At 37.3% G+C, this 25872-nt stretch overlaps 2 protein-coding genes across 2 annotated transcripts in view; one reads left to right on the top strand and one right to left on the bottom strand.

Moving 5' to 3' along the window:
- The window catches only part of LOC111148951 (purinergic receptor P2Y12), a 41421-nt gene extending 34342 nt beyond the window's left edge, over positions 1 to 7079 (bottom strand). Inside the window, exon 1 of the mRNA XM_022505790.1 lies at positions 6991 to 7079. The gene's annotated coding sequence lies outside the window, so the exon portion shown is untranslated. The remainder of the gene's footprint in view (positions 1 to 6990) is intronic.
- The window catches only part of LOC111146123 (mediator complex subunit 12 like), a 314971-nt gene that overhangs the window by 269285 nt on the left and 19814 nt on the right, over positions 1 to 25872 (top strand). The window contains exons 30-38 of the mRNA XM_022501526.1: positions 471 to 632; positions 2535 to 2646; positions 4935 to 5024; positions 6104 to 6213; positions 6404 to 6539; positions 7341 to 7502; positions 9505 to 9867; positions 11741 to 11897; positions 15349 to 15560. Coding sequence (XP_022357234.1) covers positions 471 to 632; positions 2535 to 2646; positions 4935 to 5024; positions 6104 to 6213; positions 6404 to 6539; positions 7341 to 7502; positions 9505 to 9867; positions 11741 to 11897; positions 15349 to 15560 — 1504 coding nt within the window. The remainder of the gene's footprint in view (positions 1 to 470; positions 633 to 2534; positions 2647 to 4934; positions 5025 to 6103; positions 6214 to 6403; positions 6540 to 7340; positions 7503 to 9504; positions 9868 to 11740; positions 11898 to 15348; positions 15561 to 25872) is intronic.

Raw genomic sequence — 25872 nt, 5'->3', positions numbered from 1 at the left:
TGGCAGTGTTGCACAAATGATAATTGTGATAAGCAGGTTGATTTGTATTTCATCATTTGGGTTTAAAGTGTAACTAGTGAATTTTAAAACCTTAAAAATTTGTTATTAATATGCTTAAACATCATCAGAACATATCATATCTTAACCATGACAGTAAAGTTGTTTTTTGTGCAAAAGGACTGTTGCTAATCAGAGAGTTAGAATCATAGAAGACTTGCACAGATTTAAAAAGCTTAGTGACAGTATTCTCCCAGAACCCCACGTTTTATTGCTTTCCATAGTGAGAGTGGAACAGTATGTTCAAGTATCTGATATTTGGCAAGAGGAAAGGTAGTACAGAGATAAAAGGGAAGCTTTTTGATAATTGGTGTTTCTTATTTATCAAAGTTTTGCCCTGGAGTTTCTGTCACAACTGTGAGAGCAGAGGAAAAGAACACCTCCTTGGGTATAACACCTATTTCTGATTTTAGTTCCTCTGAACGCAGGGGTGTGTGGCTGGTGGCCCCCCTAATTGCCAGGCTGCCGACCTCTGTGCAAGGAAGGGTACTAAAGGCTGCTGGAGAGGAGCTGGAGAAGGGACAGCACTTGGGCTCCTCTTCAAAAAAGGAAAGAGACAGACAAAAACAGAAAAGGTATGGCTGCAAGGTGTGTCTCTGTGTGAGGGCTTAAGGAATGACTAAGAACTAACATTTTGCAGACATACATGGTCACTATACCCAGAGTTCACTGAAATTGTTTTTAAATGGAAAGGGCAATACTCTGTTAGGTAACGCTCTGATCCTAGAAAGTTCCAGGTTAAACATAATGAGTACACCAGTTCGTTCTGCCCGTGTACCCAAATTACTGCTGAGCCATTAAGGACACCAACTTCTTAGCCTCACTTCAGACCTATTGAATCAAATCTGGATATCCACTTAGTCTCTATATTCTCCATTTAATTACTTTTTATTCTTTTAATTATCTATGTTTAAAATACATAGAATTATATCATTTTGTCCTGTTGGACACTAAGATAATATTTGTAACATTTAGGGCTCTTGTTCTAGACTACATACTAAAATTTACCAACCACTAAATTTAATCTTTTCTTCATTTATTTTAGGCCCTAGAAAAGGTTCCAAAGAATTAAATTTGCAAACTGACTCTGGTTCTGAGAAAGAATAGACCTGTTCTCTAATGTGAAAATATGAACTTAACACCTCGGGAGTAAAGGGAAATAATGAAGATTTCTTCCATTAAAAAAAAACCCCCAAAACAAAAAAACTCTGAACATGTATAGTTCATATCCCCTAATGAGTAATATTTTAGTAGCTACCATTTATTGAGCCCTTATGAAATGCCGTTGTATAAAACTCATTGCATACATATGTGAACTTTTAAATTCTGCCAGCAGTCATGTGTTGTGGGTGCTGTCGTTATACCTTTCTTAAGTTGAAGGAAGGGAAGCACCAAAAAGTTAATTTTGCAGGGACACACAGCTAGAGTTGTAAATCTGGAGTTTAAACCCAGGTCGTCTGGTTCCCGAGACCATGCTCTTTAACTGAAGTGCGTCTTGGTAAAGACCTAGATTTACATGTATTTTGTTTGTTACCTGGTTGTTTGGCATCACCTTTGCAAAGGTCAGTCAACCCACCAGATGACTCAGTTTTAATTCTGGAATCTAATTTCTAATGCACGGTTGCGTGTACATTGTATGTACATTATCCCCACGGCGGTACAGATGGTATTACAAAGTTTGAGGATGACTCGTCCCAAGTCAGTTTCTCCCAGCTCTGCTGGTAGAGGGATAAAGCACATTGAAATAATTGGGTCTTGATCTCCTTCTAAGAATTTTTTTTTCCAACATAGCACTTAGTTTGTCAATATGATTTGTACTCCAATAATTGAAGAAATGCTAATAAAATGACAACTTAAAATAGATTTTTTTTTAAAATTCAGATGCCTTCACACCTCTTAAGATGAGGCTTTGGGATATGGTGGGTCACTAACAAGCTTACTGCCTTTGGATCCTCAGGACCTAGGTGCTGATCTTACTTCTCTCAGTACCTACCCTGTTTGGTCTTAAGAAATGTGCTAAAAAGTAACACAAGCACAAAAATCATATAGGCCTGTTTCCTTGGCTCTACTACAATAGCTGGGTGTGACAAATTTTAAAATTTTTCATTTTGTTCTGTGTATAAAGTGATATTCCTGCTGATGTACGTCTTTCAAATTCAGCTTACTGATATGAAACAAAAACGCTCTTCTCACTGCACTGCCCCAACACGCTCCTGCAGTATGAATTTATGCTAGTTTGGGAATGCCTTCAAGGACAAGAGAGCATATTAAATTATTTGGAAGCATCACAGTGGCTTTTAATCTTATTAGTAGAGCTATGATTAACTTTTCAGGTAGGCTTTGGCTATTTACTACTCTTTTCCCTTTGCTAATAGTAAAATAAATAAGGGCCAATAACCGAAGGGCAGGAGATCTATGTTGCACAGGAAGTAATCCATCCTTTCTAACTAGATCTGCTGTTACTACTTCCTTTGTAGTATGTCTCTTTTGAGTCAACAACCTTTCCTTTCACTGGTCCTTACCTGCCTTAAGGGACAAGATGAACAACGGGAAGGCCTCCTAACATCTCTTCAGAATCAAGTTAATCAGGTAAAGTATACTAGACTATTAAGGCAGGCAAGTATTTTTCTAATGGCATTCATTTTTTTTTTCCTTTCAAATACTGAGATTAATAAGATAACTGCATATTTTGGTTAGATGCAGGGAGACGCAATCCATGCCCTGTTCTCCTACCTGGTGTTCTAGGCATCACAAGATTCACAGTTTTGTAACAGTAATTATGCATTGAATAAATGTCTGTGTCCATTAAAAATAATATTTTGTACATTGCATGCAACTTTGACACATCTGCTCCTCTCCTGACCCTGTGTTGTGGGAGAGGTCCTAGAGCAATGTGTGTTGCATGTATGGTGTTAAGACAGAGGAACCTCTCTCCAGCTTCTCCAGCTCAGCCCCCACCTATCTGGAGGGTCTCAGCTTGAGTGCTAATTTCAAAATCAGAAGGCATATTGATTCGTGTACAAAGAATTTAAATTTTGGCTTTCTACCAACCACAGTTCTCTTGGTCACTCTTTGGGGGATTTGCATTCTGTGTACTCCAAGGAAGCGGGGTGATGAAACTAGAAATTGGAAAATGTGGAATTGAGCAAAGTAGGTAGATTTGTCATGTAGAATGTTTTATCCTGCTACAGAGCCAAATGGAACCCTCATATGGCCCTCTGTTTCTATGACATCATGTCTTTCTCGTAGATGATACTAGATGAATGTGAACAAGGATACTTAACTCATTTGGGCCTCTCATCATCTCTCGCCTTTAAGATCTAAGAGATCTATCCTTTGCACAGCAGCCAAAGTGATCCTTCTAAAATGTAAATCAGCTGTTACTCTGGTGCCCAAGATACTCCAGTGTTTCTTACTATGTCTAGAATAAAAATTCAAAGTCTGGGCTTATTGAGGCCTGCATGATTTTGCCCTGGCTCCCACTTCTGCCTTGTTTCCTACCACTCATACCTTGCTCACTCTACTTTTCACACTGACCGCATTGCTATTTTTTTTTAATTAATTTATTTTAGAGAACAAGCAAGCATGATTGGGGGGAAGGCAGAGGGATGGAAAGAGGGAGAGAAGCAGACTGCTCACCGAGCATGGAGCCGAAGGTGGGCCTCTACCCCACGACCCTGAGATCATGACCTGAGCTGAGATCAAGAGCTAGACACTTAACTGACTGAGCCACCAGGCTCCCTGCTATCCTTTGAACTTGGCAAGCAGATTCTCGTTGCAGCGCCTTTATATCTCTTTTTCCTTTCACATGGAAGGCTTTCTTCCTAGATAATAGGAGGATTGCTTCCTCATTTCATCAACTCTGGGCTCAGCTGTCACCTCCTCATGGAGGCCCTCCCTGATTACTTTCCAAAAATTGGACCTTGGTCATTTAGTATCCCCTTGCTCTGGTTCATGCTACTTGTTATTTTTATTTTTCCTGTTGATAGAATGAAAGCCGTGATACAGATTTGTGTTTACTGTCTTGGACCCTCACGTCCAACTTGGGAGAGGACTCTATATTGATGAGATTGAAGAAATGATCTCCTCTCATCATGCCATATATACTTACAGCTCATCTACTGGGCAGGGTTACTTCCACATGTGACTCATTTTAACTCATAAGATGATTCTCAATAGTTACCATATTTCAGAGCATGGCAGAGGGGGAGGGACTTTGCCCTCGTCATCTGATTCTAGGGTGTTGCCCACTTGTGGTTTGCTTTTCCTAAGCAGACCTTCCCTTTTCTAACATTAGTCTGAATCAGTGAAAGCACTCACTTTGTAGAACAGTACACCACTTGACTGATGTCAAAGTTGTCATATTTTTCAAAATAGTACGTACTTCTTTATCAATGAAGACAGACATGGAAGACAGCAAGCCCTCCCTTCAATATAACATCAAAATAATACATGTGACCTCATAGGAGGTCCCTAGAAATGTAACACAGAACTGATATAAGATGTAATTTTGTCTGTTCGGTATTTATCTTAGTAAGACCAGTGAAATAACATATTGAAAAATAATCTTTTTTGTTTGTTAATCTTAACTTCATCTTCCTTTAAAGCATTTTCTTTAAGGCTTACTTAACAGGATTGTAAATAGATGAGAATTTTCTTCTTCCACCTAGAAAGGCAACCAGCCAGAAATAGCCAGATTTCTGTCTGCGTGGAAGGAAGGAAGAAAGCTAAAATTTTATTTTGCTTTGTTATTCGTTAAAGGAAGAAGTTATTTTGACTGTCAGTAGGAAGCTCAGTATAACTTTAAATATAAGAAAAACAATCCACTTTAATAGGGAAAATAAGTTTTGGGTTCTCCCATTTATTTGCTGGTTTAGATTTTGAGTAATTGGAGAGAAGAACGATACCAGGACGACATAAAAGCACGGCAGATGATGCATGAAGCATTGCAACTTCGCCTAAATTTGGTAAGGGGCATTTCTAGTGCATTCCCTCCATTACACTTAACCTAAATGTGAAAATAGCCTCTCGCTCTCCACTTCTTCTCTGGTTATCCCCTTCATTATAAGGTGTGAGGCCTTCCACTGTTTGCTTTGACAACTCCCCTGTCTCTCACGTGTCTGTCCTCCTTGGTGCTGAGCTTCCTGTCTGGTCTGACTTCTAGAGGGCGTAGGAATTTTGGGGCATTGGTTTGCTTTCTGTACCTCCCACCCCAGGGAACCTCTCGTTCTTTTCAGTTTGTGCTAAGAGTAGGTCTGAGAAGGTTACTGTTTTGAGATGAATTAGCTTTTATTATACTCATTTAAAAACCTCTATATAAAAATGTGCCGTAAGTCGAACTTTTGTCAGACTCTCCATCAGATTGGTCATTAGAACAAATTTGACAGGGAGGCTATACAGACATCGAAAATTTCTCACACATTGCACATTTCTTTGAATTTTTCTTTTCCCATTGAACAATTCTCAGTGAAGTCTACTCTGGAGGAGGAGGAGGACTTGCCTGTTATTTGGCAGTTGTCGTTAACTTAATTCCCACACATGAGTGAGTAGACCTGGGGCCAGGCCTCCTGCTCCTCAGTCTTCTGTTTTACTGGATATTTCCAAGTGTTAGTATGATAACAGGCTTAGATGCAGTAGTAATTGAATAACACAAAGTCATAGATAAACAACTCACCTGGTTTTGATCTCTTCAGATTGGACTAAAGTTATATGGTAAAACTGGGTGTTATGTAAGATTAGGAACAAAAGAAAGTTAATTTTCCTATTATTTAATTCATATTGATGTTGTGCCCACACTCAGGTCCCTCTTCTCCTCCTACCCCACCCCCTTTTTTTGAAGGACCAAATACCTGTGCTGAAGGAACCAAAAAACAGTGACAAATAGGTAGCTAGGTAAGAGAGAAGGTATGATAACCCATAAATTAGAGTCTTGTTATTGTTGTCTGTCTGTCTGTTTGTTTTTTAACAAATCAAAATTGGCTACATAAAGTGATGGGGATGGTACTTTCATTGTAATAGAGTTTTATTGTATTTTTTCTTGTGCCAGGTGGGCGGAATGTTTGACACTGTGCAGAGGAGCACCCAATGGACGACAGATTGGGCCCTCCTCCTTCTCCAGATCATTACTTCTGGAACTGTTGACATGCACACTAACAAGTATGTTCTTACTTCACATTTAGCACGCCACATACGTGCCTAGTAGAAGCTTTGATAGGCTGACTACAAATCACCTCTTACTCTCTTAGTTACCATCAAAAGTTCTTTGCCTTAAATAAAAATGCTTTTAGTTAAGGGTATCTTGGTTTTGCTCTAAGGTGAAAATGAATTATTTTTTTCCCCCTCTTAGTGAATTATTCACAACAGTTCTTGACATGCTGGGTGTTTTAATCAATGGAACTTTAGCCTCAGACCTATCAAATGCATCCCCAGGAGGATCTGAAGAGAACAAACGTGCATACATGAATTTAGTAAAGAAACTGAAAGTAAGTTTGTGACCTGCTTATATATTATGATCTCAGGTAGTTTATGCATTAGTTTTTTACTGCATTTTACCTTAATTTACTGTGTTAAGTTAGATGTTATGTGGTTATTTTGCTATTTGCCTTACCAGCTTACTAGTTCTCAAAAGTTATAAGCATATAGCTTGAAGATACTTCTTTAAAAATTGATATTCACAAAATATTTAACTTTCAAGGAACTCTAGAAATCTATTATCAAATGTATAACAAAGATGCCCACATTGGATTTAGGATAAATCCATGCTTGGACTGGCCCGTATAATTGAAAAGTAACCATTTACATTGATATTTCTAAACCCAATTCATTAGAAAAACCAATAATTCAATCTTTGAAGTAAACTGTAAACAAATGGTGCAGAAAAGAAAAAAGATCGATATATCTGACGACCATATCAATAAAATAACCAATGATTACCTTGAGGTCTGACCCTGGATTTGAGAACGTGTTCCGTGCTGCAGCTTCTGCCTTCTGCTGGCAACTACTACACGGGATTTTTGTCATTTCAGCACTGCGATACTTGTTGTGTAACCAGGGTCCCACTGTATGTGTTCTATTTTCTACTTAAATAGAAGAAATGAAACATACTCACTACTCTAACTGAAAGCAGCATCATAGACCATGTTCAAGGTTAAAGAACATTCTGGCTATAAAAAAGGAAATGTTTCATAGAGAAACTTCTTTCTCACCAACTTTTGCCTTCGTTGTAATTTCTGTCCCACTTCTCTATCTCTTTTTGTTTTGTTTGTTTGTTTGTTTGTTTTTAGAAAGAGCTAGGAGACAAGAGATCAGAAAGTATTGACAAAGTTCGACAGTTGCTACCTTTGCCAAAACAGACATGTGATGTCATCACTTGCGAACCTATGGGTTCCTTGATTGACACAAAGGGAAACAAAATTGCTGGATTCGACTCTATAGATAAAAAACAGGCAAGAGTAAATGTTTGTTTCTTGTATATATTTTCTTGTCTTCCTATAGGGTATATGAAATGCCTCAATTTTACAGTTTCTTATTTTTTTTAAGCATAGTCTTATCATTTCAATGCTTTGGTCATTGGCATTATTGTATAGATATTCATTTAATGCTCTACATGAACTTAAGTGAATTTGTTGAAACCTGCTGAAGGAAAACTAAGTAAAAATGTATTGTTAAGGGGCACCTGGGTGGCCCAGTTGGTTAAGCATCTGCCTTCAGCTCAGTCGTGATCCCGGGGTCCCGAGGGTCCTGGGATAGAGCCCAGCCCCTAACTCTCTGCTCAACAGAGTGCTTTCTCTCTCAAATAAATAATTTTTTTTAATGTATTGTAAAAATAAAAGAAGGCAAAGACCAGTCTGATTTTACTTCAGAGTTGACAACAATATGTTTAGATGAGAAAATTTTGATTGATAAATTCTTCATGTAGTAAGCTATTTTGAGTAAAAAATATTTTTAGGGCGATGGTACTTAATTTTCTCCTCAGTTAAACGATATTTCATTGAACGCCTGTTTTATATAGGATATTAAACAAGTTTCCCCTAAATATGAGAAGAGTGGTTGTTCTTTCAGTGAACATGGAGCAACCACAGAGATGAAAGACAGAGCTCTTACCCTTAAGCAGAAGTAGACAATGACAGTGTGGTGAGATTTGTGTGTCATGGTACAGAGGTTAGGGGGCCCTGAGAAATTGCTGTCACCCACCCTCAGATAAGGAGTAGATAGTCAGAATAGGGTCCCCCACAAAACGGAGACTTGAATTATTTTGAAGGATTAAGAGTTAGCTGGGAAGTAGGGAAGAGTATTATACAGGCCCATGGAAGAGTTTTCGCAAAGGTAAGAAAGAATGCGGCTCTTAGGAGAAATGCAATGCTGCGTCAATTCAGAGTAACCCAAGTACTCTTACCAGTGTGGCTGTGGAGACAGAAAAAGCTAGTGTTATGGGCAGGTTGAGTTTGCAGATTCATTCAGCTCTCTAGTGGTGAGACATCTAAAAACCATTCGGGTATGTGGTCTTTGCACTCAGGAAAGAGGTCCAAGCTCAAGACAGTATTAGGAAACAGTCAATTTATACATACATGGTAAATGAACCTTGATTTTGGATTAATCCATCCATGGAAGACTTGTGTTGATAAGAACAGGAGCATTTATATCTTATGGAATGTCTGAGTAGTTGTTTTTGGGGTCATTCTGAGGAAAAATATTTTCTTCAAGTTGGTATGCCTGGGAAAGTGCCAAGAGACATCACGAGTTAATGTTAAAAATAAGAAACCTTTATTTTCAGAAACAGAGTAACATTTCCTCTTCTAAACTTGGTGGAGAGAAGCTTGAATTAAAGGACTTTCTTTGTACCTGTTGGTATGAGTTACTTCTGTAGTAGTATTCCTTAACTATTCAGAAACTGGCTTATTAAGTATGTGAAAGATTCCTATACTGAATCAAGCCCATACATGTTTGGACTGAAGCTAATTTGAGCCCAATTAGAGGCTGACTGTAACTTGACTCTGAAGTTTTGTTTTATCTCAAAAACAACAACAACAACAAAAACTAGGTTACAAGGAGTTATAATTTATGATAATTTAATAAAGGTCAACATTGCAGTACTTTCCAGAAAGTGTTTTTTTCCTAAAAGCAAAACAAAGCAATAAAAGCCCTAAATGAAAAAATACCTATTTATAGTAAAGTATACTGGACCATCTGGTGTTGCAGCCTGAACAGAATATCATGTGGCCTAAAGAAATGCAGAATTGAACTTCAGGGTCAGAATTCTTGCCGTGGCTCTCCAGTGATCTAGCTGGGTAACCCTGAGCCATTGCATTTACCTGTCTGCTGTATGCTAGGGCACTCTAAACCTCCCCACCAGCAAGAATGTTCTTTGCATCCATGTCCTAAGCAAGTTTGCCTCTGAGTTAGGGAAAGATCTGAACGTGAGCTCACAGAGCATTATCTCAACCACAGGGTCTCCAGGTCTCTACAAAGCAGAAGGTGTCCCCCTGGGATTTGTTTGAGGGTCAGAAGAACCCAGCACCTCTGTCCTGGGCCTGGTTTGGGACTGTCCGAGTGGACCGAAAGGTGATCAAGTATGAGGAACAGCATCACCTGCTGCTGTATCACACACACCCCATGCCCAAGCCCCGAAGTTACTACCTCGAGCCACTGCCCCTGCCTCCCGAGGAGGAAGAGGAAGAGCCCACATCTCCCGTCTCTCAGGAGCCAGAGAGGAAATCAGCTGAGCTGTCAGATCAGGGAAAAACCACAACAGACGAGGAGAAGAAGACAAAGGGAAGGAAGCGCAAGACGAAATCAAGCTCGAGAGTTGATGTGAGTAAGGGAAGTCTGGAGGCCTTTGGCTCACTAACACCTAGTGGGAGATTTAATCATGCCCAGAGTCTGTCCCTAGCAACAGGAAAAGCATTAGAAGCCTTATCGTAATAGTTGTAATCCTAACAAAGCTCTGTCTTAATTAATAGAATGGCAAATGAACAGTGACTTGTCACAGACAACAGGATTATAGCTTCTGATTTTCCCTCCTCTACTGTTCATTACTTTAATTTTAGGCTTCTCTTGTGAATAATCTTTAATTAATATTTCAGTGCCTCATAATTCCTCACATTTGAAACTTGAATTTCTTAGATCCCTAAAAATCTCATCTTCTTACATATTTGTATTATCTCATGTTTAAAATATTTATCATATTTTGAGCAGCTGACACCTGTAGTAAATTAATGTGAAAAACTATTTGCATTTCCCTAGCTAACATGTCATCTAATATATCCAGTAGGATGTTTCTGAGATTTTGTATTTTAGCATTCCATCTTATTATCCTCTGTGAGTGTGTGTGTGTGTGTGTCTCTATGTGTGTATTCTTTAACATACTTTTAGATTTTATAAAAGATAAACACAATTTTTAAAAAGTTCCCTTTCTTTTTTTCCCTATTAAACTTACCTACGTATAACTGCATGTTCTTAAAAACAACAGAAATGTATGAGATGGTAATTTGGAAATAATTTTATAGCATTTATAGAATTAATGTGTAAAAATGTCTTTACATTTAAATTCACCTGGAAAAATACTTGAGATTTTGTATAAAATTCAAGGGTATTCTTGTACAATGGAAGAAATATTCAGATTTGTTCTGAATATTTCATGATGTCATATTCAGATGTCATGTCTAATTATTAAAATTTACCTATGTCAGAACCAAAACTTACATTTTCCTAGCTGATATCTTGGTGATTAATATTTTTCTAGAAAAGACCATCATCACTTTTAGATGCCACTTGAATGGCAATGCCCTCTTTTCATATGGTCTTCCTGCCAATATTCCTTTGTCTTGAAGAGGTGTTCAAAAAGATCCAGACTGCCACTTCCTAAAATCTGGACTCTCCTAGCTCATCAGTCCACATGGATAGATTTCTGTTTTTTTTTCAGATACAAAAGTCCTAAAACTTCTCTCATTTCCTGAGTGAGTCCTGGTAATGTCCCTTCCTCCCATACTACTTCTGGAACTGCCCCTACCCAGCGGGTTATATTTCAGAGATCCAAGGATTTGTTTTTCCTTTATCCTTTAGGGCTAGACTAAGAGAAGGGGGCTGAGGGGTGGCAGGGAAATTGAGACATCTGGATGTGAACCTTAAAGACTTTGCATCTCTTAGAAGGAAGACGAAATCTGGGTGGGGAGAGCGGGGTACAGGCAGATGGTGGAGAGTCTGTGTCTTAAGGTTGCTGCCTTGAAAACTAGCAATAAAATATTGTCTAGGCCAGGGACTGGTCCTGAAGTATTGTGGGTCTTTCTGGCCTCATTCTCATCCAGACCTAACATACCAGCAAGGCTTCCTAAGGTGACCCAAGATGAAATGATCTCCAGAGACTTAGCATCTGAAGATGTGGTTTCAGTTGTAGGCAGTGGTCAGTGTTGATGTGCTTTTAGGATTTTAAAAACAAACTTCAGAAGTGATCCTTTCATATTTTCCCTCCACTTCTTAAGTGCTTCCTGAGTCAAAAGTTTTTACTCAAATGAGTGTTTGGCAGAGAACACGCTGACACCCTTGCCTTCCATCTTCCCCTCTATAAAAACAGCCCTATCCACTGGAACAGGCACTGGCTCAAATAATGTGATACGATGAACTTGCATTCATTATCTATATAGTTTGTGAGATTAAATAACTTTTTTTTTTTAACTTTATGTTGAAGGAGTATCCACAGAGCAACATATACCGAGTGCCTCCTAACTACTCACCCATTTCCTCCCAGATGTTGCACCATCCACAGTCCACCTTGTGGGGCTACAACCTCATGGGTCAGCCCCAGCAGCCGGGTTTTTTCCTTCAGAATCAATCTCTTACTCCAGGTATGTGAAGAGAGAGTGAGGTCTGGTCACTCTGAGATGCGAAGTAGCTTGGCGTTTTCTTTACTTTTAACCTGAAATCATCACAAAACGTGGGAATTGCAAGAACTGAGTTCTCAGTTGACATTCCTGTAATCCTTTCCACTTGAAATTTTTTTTCTTCTTCTAAAATTAGGGTTTTTTAATATGTCTTTTAATCTATTTTTGATTGTCACATAGATGATCATATTCTAATTGTAAGAATCAATTAATACCTGGCATATAGAGTAATTTAGTATGTGGCCAACTTGGGAGGGTTTCTCAAATGTTACAGTACGGTTTTAGTTGCTAGGTTATGTTCTGAGTTGGGAGATTCATTCGATGTTAGATGTTAGAAGGAAATTAGCCACTGACGAAAATTTGCACTGTCAGATATAAAGTTGACAAAAGTTGTATGTTGTGAAATTTGTGTGTTTATATCAGATATAATTCTTATTGGTGTTTTAAAAAATTAGACAGTATTGCACCGTATCTTCATTTTCTTGTGTTTGTAAATTGTTTATACTGTGAAGTATCTCAGAAATTTGATTCAGCAACAGATTGAGATATCGGAGAAGGAAAACTACTGAATCTATATTAAATGTCCCTGATTTTAGTATTGCTTCCTTTCAAGCCCAAGTAGACTTTATATCTGAAATGAACATTTCCTAAATAAAAAATCTCTTACTTAGAAATGAATTTAAATTTTTTTTTCTAAATGACAGTTTGCTTGTTCAACAAATGGTATATTTTGAGATCTTAGTCTTTAGTTTGTGATTTTTATTGTAATTTGAGTATGACATCTTGAGGCCTAGGAAAGACATTGTTTGATTCTTGGCTTACAGCAGGGGAGAATCCATATTTTGTCATCTAAATTAGAGGTTGAGAGGACTGGTCTGGAAGTTATAGTTCAGGACTGGCTCCAACCACTCCCTGCTGTGTAATCTTGACCAGGTCTTAATGTCTCTGTGCCTCAGCTTGGTTATCTGTACAAGAGATACTTTAATATATGTCCTCATAGAGTAGGTGATTCAATTATTTATTCAACAAAATGCATTGAACTTCATAATGTTCCGGACTCTGTTTTGGGTGATAGGTTATTGCAGTACACAAAATGAATAAAAGTGTTCATTCTTATTTGAATGATGAAATAAGGGTTATATTATACATGCACACAATATACTGTGTATGTGTATAATTTGAAGTAAATTTTAGGCTCCATAGCTCAGGGGTTAGAGCACTGGTCTTGTATGGTAATTTTAAAAATGTAGCACACAGATGATGGCCTAACCCTAATTCAGCAAATGATCTTAACATATTCCTACCTCAGGGCATTTGCATCTGCTGCCCACCACCCCCCCTTGCCTGGAGTGCTCACACTTAGATATTTTCCATGGCTCATTGCCTCCCTCCTTAGGGCTTGGTCAGATACCATTTTCTGAGTGGGCTTCCATTGACCACCCTCTTTTATAAACGGTAAGCCACACCCCTTTCCTGCACCCTGTTCCCCTCTCCTTTCTATTTCTCCATAGATCAGCACTTGGTTATATGCTATGTATTTAACTTACTTACTGATTTATTATCCAGCTTTCCCACAATACTCTGTTGGGGCAGGTATGTTTTCTGTTTCGTTCACTATAGTATCCTCAGAACTTAGAGCAACATCTGGCTTTTAGTAAGTTCTTAAAAACAGGTTGCTGAATGAGTGAATGTAGACCATAAAAGAGTAAACTAGACAATGATAAGTGTGGAAAATAATACACAATCATTTTCTCATTTGACTTTTTCTTTTCAGTTCCAAAGTTCTTGTGAATTCTGTAGCACTTTTAAACACCAATTCAGTATGAATTAAAGGCTAAGTATTTTATAAAAACCTATGTTTTCTTTCCCTAAAATACTATAAAAGGTATTTATAAGTTAAGGAAGTTTAGGTATTAGGTAAGTTTTAAGTACGATGACATGTAAGAAAAAATGTTAAATAAAACAAGCATTTATAGGGGTTTTATATGTGTGAATTGATTTTTGTAAAATGATGAATCCTATGAAGTTGAAGAGTGTGTACACTCTGCTTTCATTCATGTATAGTTAAAATGCAGAGCCATATGCCCCCTCAACACACATGTGTGTATATACTCCCCCCAAAACACAGTTTCTCTTTCTTTCTCATGTATACACACCATTATGGTAAAGTTATAAGGAAATGTTTGGGAATATTAAACACCATATTCAGAATAGCATTTAGTAAGAGAAGATGAGGAAAGTAAGTAGGTAGGAATATACAGAATGCTTCAGGGATACTTACCCTCTTTCTTTAGTTAGCTCAAAGTTACAAGATTATAAAAAAGGAAAATTAAAAGAAAGTAGACTATGGCCTAATCCTTAGAAAGAATCCCTTTTACCTATAAAATAGTCCATTAAATTTTTATGGATTAGTATAGTTCCAGTTCTTGCTTCAACAAAAGTTACCTTGCCATATGTTCTTAAATTGACTTTCCTCTTTTATCCCCAGTGTTCTTCAAATGCTGCTGAATGATTTCATAAATCACATTGCTGGTTGTGGTTCTGAGTCTTTAAAAGAATGTGGGTTTTCAGCTTTAAAATGTTTGTTCCCACCATACAACTTACTTTAAAAAAAGAGAGAAAATATCTTTTGTGAGATAATTTATATAGAGGATTTCTTACACATATATGAAATAATATAAACTATCTGGTAAATCACTGATTGACACCTCATTTGAAGCCAACAAATATTGAAAATCTTTCCTCCCAAACTCTTAAAGGCATTTAACAAATTATGTATGCTAATATGTTAAGGATTTCCTTTGATTTCTCAAGCATCCCTATAATCAACGTCTCCTGTTTGATTTCAAGCCTTCAAAAACATGTTTTGTCTTTCGAGTCATGGTATTTGAAGTTTCTAAGCCTTTCAAGATTTGAAAGTATTTTCATGCCCTCTATGAGGAAAGAGGCATTTTTATTTTGTCATGGTAAACTTAAACACCATGAGCTTCAAATTTGTTTAAAATGACAAAAGGGTTTCTATGCCTGGCTTAGGACACGTGGCAAATATACCACGAAGACAGTAGGCTCTATGCAGGTAATGTGTTCCCCAGGGCCTTGCATAATTTAAAACCCATGTGATTCAACGTCATGCCCACGAGTCTGTTTCAGGCACTTCAGTTCACCAGCCGAAGTGCGGCCTCCATGAAATCATTGAAATACTATAATTCACTCCTGCATCACTGCCCCCAATCTTTGGGAATGATGCAGTACTCAACATATCTTTAATATTTGTATGGTGTGAGGTGGGGCCTTATTTTCTATTTGCTTGTAAAGTGAGGCTTAGAAGGTAAGGTTTCTGCGTTTTGATAAAATAGAGAAGACCTGTTGCTTTAGCATGCGTTAGAGAGCCCTTCCTTCTGGTTGCTTTTTGTAGGTGGCTCTAGACTGGACCCCACGGGCTCCTTCGTCCCCACCAACACCAAGCAAGCTCTGTCCAACATGCTGCAGCGGCGCTCGGGCGCCATGATGCAGCCGCCCCCGCTGCACGCCATCACCTCGCAGCAGCAGTTGATACAGATGAAGCTTCTGCAGCAGCAGCAGCAACAGCGGCTCCTCAGGCAAGCCCAGGCTCGACCCTTCCAACAGGTTTGTCTGGATCCAGCAGTGGAGACCTCTGCCTTTTGTTGGCTCCTCTAGCTAGGGATGAGTGTGAGGTAGGGGGCATATTCTTCCTGCTGGTGTATCCCTGAGATCTTGCGTGAGCGCAGGTGTAGCTCTCCTATAGGTTTATACCTCTGGTGTATTTTACTTTTATCACTGATCAAATAGGAACTTGAAGTATCTTAGGTTCTTTAAAAGTACGCCTTAAAGCAGGAAGAGCTGATGACTCTCCAGTCACTGAGAAGCAGAAGGTCTTTCATCCCTATAGTGACCCTAACTGAGCACTCATTCCCTATAATTATCACCATATTATGTACTCCTTTTAGCTCTTACTTTTGGTTATTATTATTAGATTGAACACTCTGAAGTTGTATCTCTAAAGTCCTGATGTTTCTTAGGTTTCTCCCTACCGTGCCCTGCCTAGAGTTCATTTTCAGTATGTACTTCTATAGGAACGAATATATTACAAATAATAGTATATGGATACTTTCAATTTCATTCTTGATTTATATCATTATTTTTATGCCCTCTGACTCAGTTTTCTTTAACTTTTGAGGTAACAGTGATTGTTCAACAAAATGATATAAAAAGAGGAGGTGAGATTGGGGACCCCCCATTTCTATATACTTTTTGTACTTATCAGTTTTTCCAAAAAATGCACTATTTTGATGAGGCTGAGGAGGATATTAATAATAGCAGCTAACACTTACAGAGCACTTACTATTTGCCAAAACATTTCTATGCACTTTAAATGTATTAGTTATCTAAGATCCCACAATAATCCTGGGATTTAGGTACTTTTTTGAACCTCAAAGGAAGTAGACAATCCAGAGGTGTATCCTGCTCTAAGAAAAATGATAAAACTTTGAAATTAGCAAGAAATCCTAATGCTTTAAAAAAAAATCAGGTGTATCCTGCTCTAAGAAAAACCATAAAACTTTGAAATTTGCAGGAAATCCTAATACTTTAAAAAAAGTATATCCTTTATGTCTTGCTAAACTTTCTAGGCCTATCTCCATTGTGTAATTTACGGCACTTTTGCATTCAGTCCACTTAGTGATTTGAAGGGCTGGAGGTGGGATGCTTAGTTACATAGTCTTGAAAATGGTTCCTGTTTTTACATGTATGACAAGAAGGACAGGAGAGAGGAAATAGGTCAACTGCATGCTTGTCTCTTCCTGACCTCTTAGCCTTTGCTCAAACTCCCTGGATGTCAGGTAAGATGAGCCTAAGTTGCTTCTTACACAGAAGTGAGGAGGATTTGATTAAAATACTAAGAAATACTTATCTTGCTTAAATAAGCAGCATTTTTGAAGCCATTTAAAAGCTTCAGTGGTATTTTAGCTATTCTTCAGGATGAGCAAAAATAGTTGTTACCATTGTTTCAAATGTTGTCAAGATTTAAAAAAATGTGCTGTAAGTTGAGTAACCATCCCACCAGAGTGAATTCACCTCCTTTTTAAGGTAATTTAGACCTAAGTAAAAATTTACCTTCCACTCAGTTTTTTTTTTTCCATATCTACCTTTTTATCACAAGGTGTAATTTGTCTTATCAATAGCCCACTTTCAGACTTTTACTCCAAAGCTCAGTTTTGAATTGCTCTAAGTGGTTCCTAGCATGGGGGAAAACTCACTGGGCCATTTATAGGTAAACATGCTTTTCCTCAAAAGCTTCCTTCTGATACAAGTCATGACAAGCAATTTCCTCTAAAGCACATTTTTTTTAAAGGAATTGAATAGAAAAACCTACATATAATCAAAGATTCTTGCATATTTGGAGAAGACAAGCTTATGACCTAAAATGTTACCTGCAGGAACCCATTACTTCTACATTTTTCCTCAAAATAGTCAAAAGTACCTGACTACTTTACTATTCTTTTACACCATGTAGAACTGTATTGCTTGTACTAATAAGAATTAACAAGTAGTTCATTTTTCTGATTTTTTTTTTTTGCCAGCTCTGTTTCTTTTGTTTTCTTTTCTTCTCATTATTTTTGTCTTCACTTCCTTTCTTTCTTTTTTTGAGAAGTTGAGAATTCCTTCTTCGAGCAGTAAAAATACAACTTCGTAACAGTGATTGTACAATATTTACCTTCCCCTCCCCCCTGTATTTTTTTAATAGTTGGTCGAAACTTGCTTTATATCTCTGATGGACTTTCAGAAACAGATTTTTTTTTTTTTTTAAATCTCAACATTCTTCAAATATTGGATACTTGAGGGAAAACAGTATTCTTCTAAGGAAGTGAAATATACCCGTGGAGCAGTGAGATGGTTGTATGGTCCCACCTAGAGTCAGTGAGGTCACATGTAGCATTTGCCAGAGTGCCTGTACCTAGAAGGTTTGGGGGAAATGTTAGTTCCTTTCCTCTCATGCACAAACGATAAATATACCTAGAATCTAGCTAAATAAGGTATTGTGGCAGGAAACAATTCTCCTTGTGGTAATCCTTAAGCTGGAATAAAGGCTGCATCATATGGAATATAAGTGATAATGTTAAGTTGTTTTAATATATGGTTCTGGATGCAGTTGTTTTTCTACTAAGTACTGACCTGTATCCTTTTTGATAAGAAAAAATAGAGAAATGTTGATTCTAATTTTGTCCAGGACCATTTTTTCACCTTACATGCCTACATATAATGTGATTATCTCTAGCTACCTAAGAACTTGTCATGTCTTTATTTCTTATGAAATAGAAACCATTTTTCTTCTTATCCTAGCAATTTTCTAATTCTAGGAATCCATTTTCTTAAATGTAACAAATATGTTAGAGAATTCTCATTGATCTAAACCTTCAAAACTGAATTTTAGAATTTTAGCAGGTACTTATTTTAAAGACTGATGAGTTTCTCCAAGCCTTGGATGTGACTGCTCCCTAGGCCAGGAGCTCCCACCCCCTGGTAGCTCTCTTCTGATAAGGTCAGACATAGGATCTCATACCCTGTATTATCTTTACATCTAATGAGCAGAGGGTAGGAATTTATGAAAGGCTTATCAAATGAATGCATGTTTTTGAGAAAATATTTCCAGGAGCCCTGAGCTTCCTAGTAGTCTCAATCCTTGGCAGTCTCATTTTTATCTATAAACTTATCTCAGCTTTCCTGAGTGCTTCCAGAAATTTCTTCCAGTGATCTGCTATGGTTCTTTTGAAAACCTAGATGGGGCAGGGAAAACATAAATTCGTGGATTCTGGATATGGCTCAGACCAAGCAGAAGACTTCCCTTAGCCTCTTTCCACCTTAATGGAAAGAAGCTGATGTACCTAGGAATCATCTAACCTTAGATGATGCACGATGAAAACTACAATATAGCTATAAAATAACCCTCTGTCCACTGCAGAAACTGAATATCTGCTTTAGTTGGAATTTTTCTGTTATGGATCATTCTTATATTTCCTAAAGAATGTATTAGGGTATTGGTGTAGTGTTAAGAAAACAGATGCTAAATAGCTTGGATATTTTTAAGTATTTTCAATCAAATTATTTAATGCAATGATTGTAATTGACTGGACTTTCTTACAGCTCTAATACCTAGTGGTATACATAAGGATGTTCTGGCAAGGAAACTTATTTTCATTGTTTTTAGTTACACTCTTTATCCAGGAAAGTAAAAATGATCATTCTCCATTCTTTACTCAATGTCCCTTATGTAAAGGGGGTCTCACTGTAGCGAATATGTCACCTTTCTGTGCCTGAAAGCCTCATCTATAAAATGAAGTTAATGCAATATTTAAAGTGTTCTTGTGAAATCAATGTTATAATGTACATAACCGCCCTTACAACAGTGGCTGGCTCATAGTAAATGCTCAAAAAATGTTAGCTGTCATACTTGTTGTTAATGTTTTATTAGTATCATGAATGTATTATTTCAAAGGAAGTCTCTGTCCCATAAAAATGATTTTTATTTTCTTAAATATCTTAAGAATTGAAAGAGAATAAGAACACTTCAAATGCTTTCCTCCTGTCATTATATTAATTGTCCTTAATAAGACTGGTGCTCATTGGCTGCCCATAGAAGAGGCCAGTAAGAAGGAATGTTGTTTAGTTTTCCTAGTAGCCATTTTGGTTTCTTAAAGCAGTGAATTTTTACTGTCTAAGTTTTGTAATACAAACTTGAGAGGGGCTGATTCCAATTTCAGTGTTAAAAATATCCTTGTGTTCTATTTTCTGCATATCATATGGAAATCACAAAATATAGAATATTGGTGAAAATAATGCAAAATGCTGCTTAAATTGTTTTCCAGTCCTCTTTCTTACATCCAGTATTTATCTTCTGACAGAAGGAACTTACTTCAGCACCCCCTCTTCCCCAATAACACCCCCGCCCATATCAGTTTTCTACGGAGGGGGCTTTTGGAGAGAATCTAAGTTTTGATCCATGAAAAGGACGCAATTGTTTGCCTTGTTTTATGGTATAGCTTTATCCTAATTTCCCCCATTCAGTGCACAAAATCATTTTGCTGTTCTTTGTTGTTATCAGTCCCAGCCAATTTATTTTAGTAGTCCAGAGAAAGACAAACAGTATGTTTAGCTTAAATTTGGCTGAAACAGATTTAGAAGAATGCAATTGGTTATAGGCTACAGATAATTATATGGATATTGATGACGTTAAAGAGAAAGATTTCTGACAGAGGAGGGACATGATGTGTCCACTAATAGCTGGTGGTTACTTGTAAGAACATTAAATTATTACCCACATGACAGGTGCTATCATTGTTTATCTAAGTGAAGGAATAAGATAACTTAATAAAGAACAATGACTGAGTCAGATCCTCCCAGAGTAGTTAGCTCCCTGGCAAAAGTAAATCTGTAACATCCTGAAAACATGCCTCTTGGATTGATGTAACCCATTTAAGTTGAGTGGCTACCCTTTGTCTGGTAATTGAACTCTTACCCTAGGAATAGAGCATCACCTTGGAATATCTGTTTCCTTTATTCTCTCCCTCTCTCATTCTCTAGAGGTGTATGTCAAACATACGGAGAAGAATAGAAAATATAACAACACTAATGGACTTACTACCTAGCTTCACTGAGTAATAATGTTCTGCCATTGGTCATTTAAAAAAATAAAACTTTATAGTATGTCTGCTCTCATTTTCCTTCTTTCCTATAAAGAGGTATCACTATCAAGATTTTAGTGTTTTTCTTTCTTATGATTTTTTTTATACATTTACTACATAATTTTGCAACCATTAACATAAACATATAGTATTAATTTTGGACTTGAAATTTAATATAATGGTCTCACATATGTATTGTTTTGTTTTGCAACTTTTTATTTTGATCAATTTTGAATTTTATCTACTTCGTTTTATATAGTTTTATTCATTTGTCTTGGATGCTAGTCCATTATGAATATTAGCATAATATTTATCCATTCTCCTGTTGATGATCATTTATATCCAGATTTTTCTTACTGTTAACAATGCAGCAATAAACACATTTAGCATGTTTCTTCTGGACATATGGAGGAAATTAGGTAGGGTATGTATTTGGAAGTGGAAATGCTGATTTTATTTCCAAAGTAGTGGTGATTACTTTATATAGTAATCAGTTATAAATCAGTTTTTTCCTTTCTTTACATCCCCACTAACGCTTGATATTGTCCGATCATAATTTTCTCATTCAGAGCAGGTGAAACAGTACTAGGACATTTAATTTCTGTTTCCCAATTACCTGTGAATTTAGGCTTCTTTTATAACTTTATTAGCTATTCAAGGTTTCCCTTCTGTAATTTTCCTGATAGTGTAATTTCAGTGTATTTCACAATAATTTTATTCTTATTTGCTGAAGGTAGACAGAATAGCCTTTTGAAACACACCTTGAGTTTTCACAGTTGCCTTTAAGGTAGTCACTCAGATAGTATAATTTAAATACATCTCAATGACAAAAATGAACTTAGGAGAAAACCCCGGAAGTAGTAAGTATGTCCTGAACCCTATGATTTTGTTCTTTGAATACAAACCGCTATGTCCCGGGAAGTGGGTGCTTTACTTAATAATATTTGGCATTTCTCTGCTATTTGAATGATGAAAAAAAAAATGTTCGTTTAATTTGCTGAAATTATAATTAGACACCTAAAGTCTGGAAAATAATGGACACAACTTGATTTTTTTTTTTTTTAATTTTTTATTTGACAGACAGAGATCACAAGTAGGCAGAGAGTTAGGCTGAGAGTGAGAGGGGGAAGCGGGCTCCCTGCCGAGCAGAGAGCCCAATGCGAGGCTTGATCCCAGGACCCTGAGATCATGACCTGAGCTGAAGACAGAAGCTTAATCCACTGAGCCACCCAGGCGCCCCAACACAACTTGATTTTTAGGAGAGAGGAGAGAAGAAGGGGCGGGTGTTGAGAGTGGACAACTAATAGAAAGATAGCTGTCAGATCCAAATACAAATGTACAGATGCAGTGAATTATATACCTACACCTAATAGAGTGAGAAGAGATATTTGCTCGGGAAATTCTTCCTATAATTTTTAGTCCTTGGTATAATAAAATACTTTTTATATTAGGATTGATAGTCCTTTGCCTTATCTTTAAACTCAGTGGGAAGAAAACTTTTTAACATCTCAGAAAAAATATCACTTGGGATCCATTTATAAAATTGATCAAACAAGTGAATTATTTATCTGAGAAAGAGAATTTTTCCACAGGCATCTAGTTACCTTTTTCTAAATCAGATTTTCTGTTAGTGTGTAAACATTGGTGGCCCTGGAATGATTTGTTGTCTGTTTTAGTTAATTGTGCGGTTAACCTAATGCCCAGTTTTCATTTGCACTTAGGATGGAGCTATCTAATTCTATATCCTTCAACAGTATATGACCCACTGACTTGTTCACTTAGCGTCTTGTTTGTTTAATGTGACCCACATGTCCTGAGTTGTCCCACTGGCTGTAGGCTGTGAAGGACTCTGACATCCTGTTGCTCCCAGTGGAGTCCCAACATCCCTTAGTTATAGCCATCGTCTGTCTGATAGTCCTCCTACTTCCATCTGTGTCACTAGTTAACTTCTGGGTTCTGCTCTCCCCTTTTATGAATATTACCATACGTGTCCAGTCTATAGTGATGTCATTGGTGTATGAATTAATAAAGCCTTTGTTAGGGCATGGGTTTTTAAGTCTTGACTCGTGAAACATTGTTTTAAAATGAACTATTTCATATGTATTGTGGCTACCCACATCACTAGGCTAAAAAAATCTTATCTGTATTGTCTGCCGTTTTCTTGCTGTCCCCTTTCTGTAGGACTTCTGTAACTCTGCTGTCTCCCTTCTGGAAGACTTTGACAACATAATGGTAACACCCCTGCTGTCATTCCTTTTTCTGTCTTTTTTTTTTTTTTTAAAGTAAATTTTTATAGCATTACTCTTTGAGCATCAGAGTGAGAAGCGGGGTATTCTTCCATAGCTGGTAAAACTTAGAGTCCTCATTTCACTGTTACTCACCTGATTTATGTTTGAGACTGTAACACAGAATCATGAATGCATCGACCATGTTCGATTTAATGGGATTTATTTCTGAAAGTTTTTCCCTTTGATTGCCTCGTGATTTTCATCATTTATGTGTACGGTATAGAAACCAATGGACGTTCATGGCCTGGGCTTGGGAACGTAGAGCAGTTCGTGCACCTTCCTCTCAGTTCCAGTTTTGAACCCATCTATTCCTGAGCTCTTGCTTCCGTTTGTGGTAATTCACATCATTAGCAGAGGAACGCATGGCATGCTGATTCATAGGCCAGTGCAAGATAACGCAAACTGCGTGGTTGTGAAACACACCCTTCTCATCACATCTCACTCACTGGCTATTCTGAAATTCTCAACAGAACGCATCATCTCTATTTTCTTTCCGGGACGGAAAGGATGTTTTTTTTGAGCATAGGTCTTGTGCATGCATGCCCTAAGACTTCATCTCTTCCGCTTTGCCTGGGCTAGCTAAGAATGCATGTTTTGCATTAAATTACTTATAGGTTTCTGTATCAGGTAGCCAACACACAACATAAACCCAAGAAGCATTAGAATAAAAAAGAGCACACATCTCAGATGTGAATGTAAGTCAACTTGTTTCATTGCCAATTTTAATGGTAACATTTTCTGTACATTGGTGAAAATGTCTGTAACTGCATATTCAAGATTTGAAAATATTTAGGTTATTAAATACTTGTTATGTAGGCAATTTCTTTAGTAATTATTCAGCAAGGAAAAGTTTTGGAGACTTCTGAAAAGAATCAATTTTTCTAGACACTTTGTGGTGTACAGAGAGTGGGTGAGATTTTTATTTAAAAACTTGAAGTAAACTTGCTCAGATTAAAAAGTATTTTGCAGATAGTTTATGTTTGCTGTTGGGCATTTTGCTCAGATGATAATGCAATTGGATAAAAGAGAATTTGCATCAATCAATGGTTTTACTTTTTTAAAAAAACGCATGTTTATCAAGTATTTAAAGTCATAAGGTTCTATGCTTTCTATATTCATTCAGATTAATGGAAATGCATGTATATATCTTTGCTATCCTTGTCACCATTCTTAATTTCCTTTAATTTTCTCTAGTATTAAGAATGTAGTAAATGTAAATGCTCAACCAATCATCTATTCATCACTTATGGGCATATTAACAGTGTATTTTAAAAGTTCATTATTGTGTGAGGTCTTTATTTTAGAATGAATCAGTTTGTTCCAGCCATTATTGTTACTGTTAATTGATTCTCAACCAAGTTATATTTTATATAAGAGCATTATAAAAGAATCAAGCATAACTGGTCAGCTGGATCTCCTGTATTTATAGAATTTTCTCTGAGTCTATGGTCTGCAATCAAAATACACCAGTATGGTGTAATGACCATAATTTCTGGTTCACACCATGTGTTATTTTAGCCTTGGGCACCATTACTCAGTATCTTCCAAACCAGTAGTCGCAAATAAAACCCTTTTTGCTAGGTGACTCATAAAACATTACCCACTGATTTTCAGTGGGGACTTTTTATTATCCCTAAATCAGCATTATTAGAAAGAAGGTCACAAAATCTGGCTGTGGATTTTTTCTCTACTTGAGACACTTAAACACCATTGAAAAGTTACTAAATAGGGATTTCAAAAATCCATTGTTAGTGGACTGAGTGAATCAAAAATCCCTGATCCTGAAATTCTGATTGTTATGCTTTCTGCCAGCTAATTGGAGGCGTAATTGACTCTCTTTTAGAAAGAGGTCTTCCTATTTTTTTTAGTTGACTGAGGGAGAGTAATCGCTAAATGAAGAGAACAAGACCAGAAGAATGAAAATTATGTTTCAGGATGATTTATCAAGAATTTTTAACGTACTGGATGCATTTATTTCAAATAATGCAAAAGGCCTTTGAGTCACCATCTCTTTGAGTTCAGATACTTCCCTTGTCTGATTACAAATAAAGCTGTAAGAGAGAATTGTTCATATAAAGGCCAGGAAGATGGGTCAGTATTGAATAGCTCAGCTTCTTAAGGCTTTAGAAGGTGGAAATTTAAAAAAAAAAAAAAAAAAAGTAGTGGATTTATCTTTCTTATATAGAAGCAAGTCCAAAGCAAAGTGCATAGACACAAACTTAGAAAGACCACATGTAGGAATTCACTTCAGGTAACAATGTAGAGATGTCTATGCAGTTGCCAGAACTTCCCAGTTAGCTGGCTTATTCCTTTAGCGCATGTGGAGTCAGGTATCTGAGCCATAGGACCTTGAGCAGGGGCACAGCCATGTGTTATTTTCTCTTCTAGTGATGTGCTCAAAGTCAGATGTCCGCTGGCTAGACACAAGTATTTGGTCAAAAACTGGCCTCCCGGGACGCCTGGGTGGCTCAGTTGGTTAAGCGGCTGCCTTCGGCTCGGGTCATGATCCCAGCGTCCTGGGATCGAGTCCCGCATCGGGCTCCTTGCTCAGCAGGGAGCCTGCTTCTCCTTCTGCCTCTGCCTGCCTCTCGGCCTCTCTCTCTCTCTCTCTCTCTCTGACAAATAAAATCTTAAAAAAAAAAAAAAAAATTAAAAAAAAAACTGGCCTCCCTCACACCTTCTTGTTTGGCTCACATAAGAATGCGAACTTTTTTTTTTCTTTTTAAAGATTTTATTTACTTGAAAGAGAGAGACAGGGACAGAGCATGAGTACAGGCAGAGGGAGAGGGAGAAGTAGATCCCCCTTCCCCCCAGCAGTGAGCCTGATGTGGGGCTCTATCCCAGGACCTTGAGATCAAGACCCTTGCCAAAGGTAGAGGCTTAACTGACTGAACCACCCGGGTGCCCCTAAAAATATGAACTTAACATTACTTTTGGTTGTTTCAATTAAAT

The sequence above is a fragment of the Enhydra lutris genome, unplaced genomic scaffold, assembly GCF_002288905.1.
Source record: "Enhydra lutris kenyoni isolate GAN:26980312 unplaced genomic scaffold, ASM228890v2 scaffoldscaffold2, whole genome shotgun sequence".
In the NCBI taxonomy this organism is placed as follows: Eukaryota; Metazoa; Chordata; class Mammalia; order Carnivora; family Mustelidae; genus Enhydra; species Enhydra lutris.
This window is presented reverse-complemented; position numbering and strand designations above follow the sequence as displayed.